This window comes from Falco peregrinus, chromosome 9 (assembly GCF_023634155.1).
Source record: "Falco peregrinus isolate bFalPer1 chromosome 9, bFalPer1.pri, whole genome shotgun sequence".
NCBI classification, from domain to species: domain Eukaryota; kingdom Metazoa; phylum Chordata; class Aves; order Falconiformes; family Falconidae; genus Falco; species Falco peregrinus.
Window position 1 is genome coordinate 1,711,716 of NC_073729.1, and position 2,830 is coordinate 1,714,545.

Sequence of the window (2,830 nt, forward strand, 5' to 3'; positions counted from 1 at the left end):
GAGGCAACAGCTAGGAAGCTGGCTCAGCCTTGTGTCAACTGTCATAAAAGGGTGACAAAATGAATGGCACAAGAGGAAGGGACCGTGGGCCTGCACGTGCTGCTTAAACATCACCTCCAGCCGCCGCAGCCCACGTATCTGCCTGTGGTGCTGCGCACCGGCCGGGCTGTAACCAGCTGTGGTGCCTTCCTGGGGAGGAGGGAGTGAGCTGGGGGGGGAAGAAAATGGGATAAACCAGGTGATTGCAGGGAGCAACAAAAAAGATAAGGGGTGCGGTGCTAGTGCAGAACTGGAGAGGTGGGGTGCCCTTAGGAAAGGGTGCAGGAGGGGCTGACGCGGTGCGCAGCCGGCGGGATGCGGGCCCGGCCAGGGCCCGGCTGCGCCGTGGGGGTGAGGTGAGCGGGCCGGGGGCGCAGCCCAGGTGCCCGGGGCGATGGCAGCAGCCCCCCCCGCGGGCTGAGCGGGGCCCGGGGGGCAGCGTGCGCCGCCGGTGCGGGCCCGAGCGACGGCCGGGAGGGCTCGGGGGGAGCTGCTCGGGGGGGGGCGATGCGGCGGGTCACAGCGGCCCCATCCCCGCGGGGGGGTCATCCCGGCTGGGCGGAGGGAACACACGGGGCGGCTGGGGAGGGGGCCGCGGGATCGGGGTCCCCCCGCGGGGTGGCTGCCGTCCCCCCCGCCCACGGCGGGAGCAGCGGCGGGGCCCTCGGGGAGGCACCCACCGCCCCACGGCCACGCCGCCCGCCCGGGGGGGCGGCACCGGCACCCCCCTTTGCCGCCGGGGGACCCCCGCCAGCACCCGGCGCCGGCGGGCGGGGAGCGCGGCCCGGGGGGCGGGCGGGAGGCGGGGCGGCGGGGGGCGGCGGGCCGGGCTCCCCGGGGGAGGCACCGGAAGGCGCCCGGCGCTGATTCATTGCAATAAATTGTTCCCGTCGCGGCGAGGCTCGGTCATCGCCGCCCGAGCCGGAGCCGGGGCCGCAGCCGCAGCCGGGGCCGCCGCGGAGGGAGGATGAAGATGCAAGCCGAGGTGATCCGCGAGGGCGAGCTGGAGAAGCGGAGCGACAGCCTTTTCCAGCTGTGGAAGAAGAAGCTGGTGGTGCTGACCAAGGACAGCCTCAGCCTCTTCCCCGACGGGCACAAGCGGGCCAAGGGCAAGGAGCTGGGCTTCGGCTCCATCCTCAAGGTGGACTGCGTGGAGCGCACGGGCAAGTACATCTACTTCACCATCGTCACCAAGGACCGCAAGGAGATTGACTTTCGGTGCCCGGACCAGAGCTGCTGGAACGCTTCCATCACCATGGCCCTCATCGACTTCCAGAACAAGCGGGCCATCCAGGACTTCAAGAGCCGACAGGAGATGGAGCAGGCGGCGGGCGCCCAGGAGCGGCGGCTGGCCCGGGCGCCCTGAACCGCCGCCCCCCGCCCCGGCCGCCCGGCCTCAGGTGAGCCCCCCGGTCACTGCTCCCCGCGCCGCCCGGGGGTCCCGCTGCGCCCCGTGCCCGCCGGGCCCCCCGCCGCCCCCGCTCGCCCCGGTGCTGCCGTTGCCGTGCCCCGGGCCGGGCCGTGCTCAGCGGCTGCTGCGGGTCGCCCCCCCCGCGACGCACCGCCGGGAATCCCGGGTGGGAGCCGGGCTGACGCAGGGCGCCGGGCGGTGCGGCTGGGCGGGGGTGGGGAGCGACGCTTGGCAGCGCTTTCCTTACGCTTTCGCTAAAAACACGGTATCTGTGAAAATAAATGCTGCAGGCTCCCCCTCCTTTCAAAATCCCCCTTTTTCCTGCCCCGCTGTCCCGGCCGTGTAACTCACCTGCTTTCTCTTGCTGCCCGTAGAGCATACCACTGGATGATAAACCAGATCAAGTGTCTTGGACTGAATGGGACAGGGTACCAATGAAGGAAAGCGCAGAAGAGAGCTGGAAGCAGCTTGGTTTTCTCCAAGCCCGTTGAGGCTGCTGAGCAAAGAGCCCTGAGCTTTGCCTGAGATGCGTATAAAGAAAAACCAAAGACTTTCGTAAAGGACTTCTAGCAAAGCGTCTGTGTGTTTTGAGAGGCACAGCTTTGCGAACAATTATCTTCTATTTATGAGAGGCAAGGAAGATTCAACACTGACTGGTGGTGTTAAACACAATTTAAATTATTTGTAGTATCTATATTTGTATTTATTTTGATGAATGTCTTTCAGCAGTTACTGGTCTTAATATTGCTTTTGCATTAATATGTCCATTCCAAATAAATTACTTGAAATGTTCACTTTTTATTACTATACCCTGGGCTGCAGTTAACTTTTGTTGATGCATGTTTGTGGAGCGGGCAGTGGTGTAGTGGCTTAAAAAGGCTGGGTAAGCTCGGCTCTTTGGTGCCCTGGACCGGGCGGTGGGAGGTGGAGAAAGCCCAAATAACCCATCTGCGTTCCAGCCAGGGAGGGAAAGCGTGTTGAGGTCCAGGTCTGGTCAGTGGTGGAAACAGAAAAGCCTACCACAGCTTGGATAAGCGTTCCTTTTGAAGCACTTGCCCTCATAATCAAGTAATGGAAGACACAGAAGGCACAGGAGCTCCCCACGATAAAATGCCACCTTCCCCCCAGCCCCGTAGCTTAGTGCTGTGCTAAGGCAGAGAACTGGATTCTTGATTTTTTGGAATAACAGTGCTGACGCTCCATGGAATTCCTCAGCTCTGCAGCGATGCAAGCTGAACTCCTCACTCTCTCCTCTTGCTCCACCTCTAGACCCAGTTACATTTCTAAAGGCTAACTGGGAAGAACAGAAGTGGTCTTCCTCCCTATATAGCACCTGGACCAAGAAGCTTGGAGAAAAAAGCAGCTAATTTTTTGAATGAG

At 62.8% G+C, this 2,830-nt stretch overlaps 1 protein-coding gene across 1 annotated transcript; it reads left to right on the forward strand.

Annotated features, from left to right (window-relative positions):
* Positions 1-915: 915 nt before the first annotated feature.
* PHLDA2 (pleckstrin homology like domain family A member 2) lies at positions 916-2,259 on the forward strand. The gene is made up of 2 exons (XM_055814745.1): positions 916-1,439; positions 1,825-2,259. The coding sequence occupies exon 1, from the start codon at positions 1,007-1,009 to the stop codon at positions 1,403-1,405; it is 399 nt and encodes a 132-aa protein (XP_055670720.1). The 5' UTR covers positions 916-1,006; the 3' UTR covers positions 1,406-1,439; positions 1,825-2,259.
* Positions 2,260-2,830: the final 571 nt, after the last annotated feature.

What these genes read in the sequence shown, in the direction of transcription:
- PHLDA2 (XM_055814745.1), top strand. Translation starts at nt 1,007, where the DNA reads ATGAAGATGCAAGCCGAGGTGATCCGCGAGGGCGAGCTGGAGAAGCGG.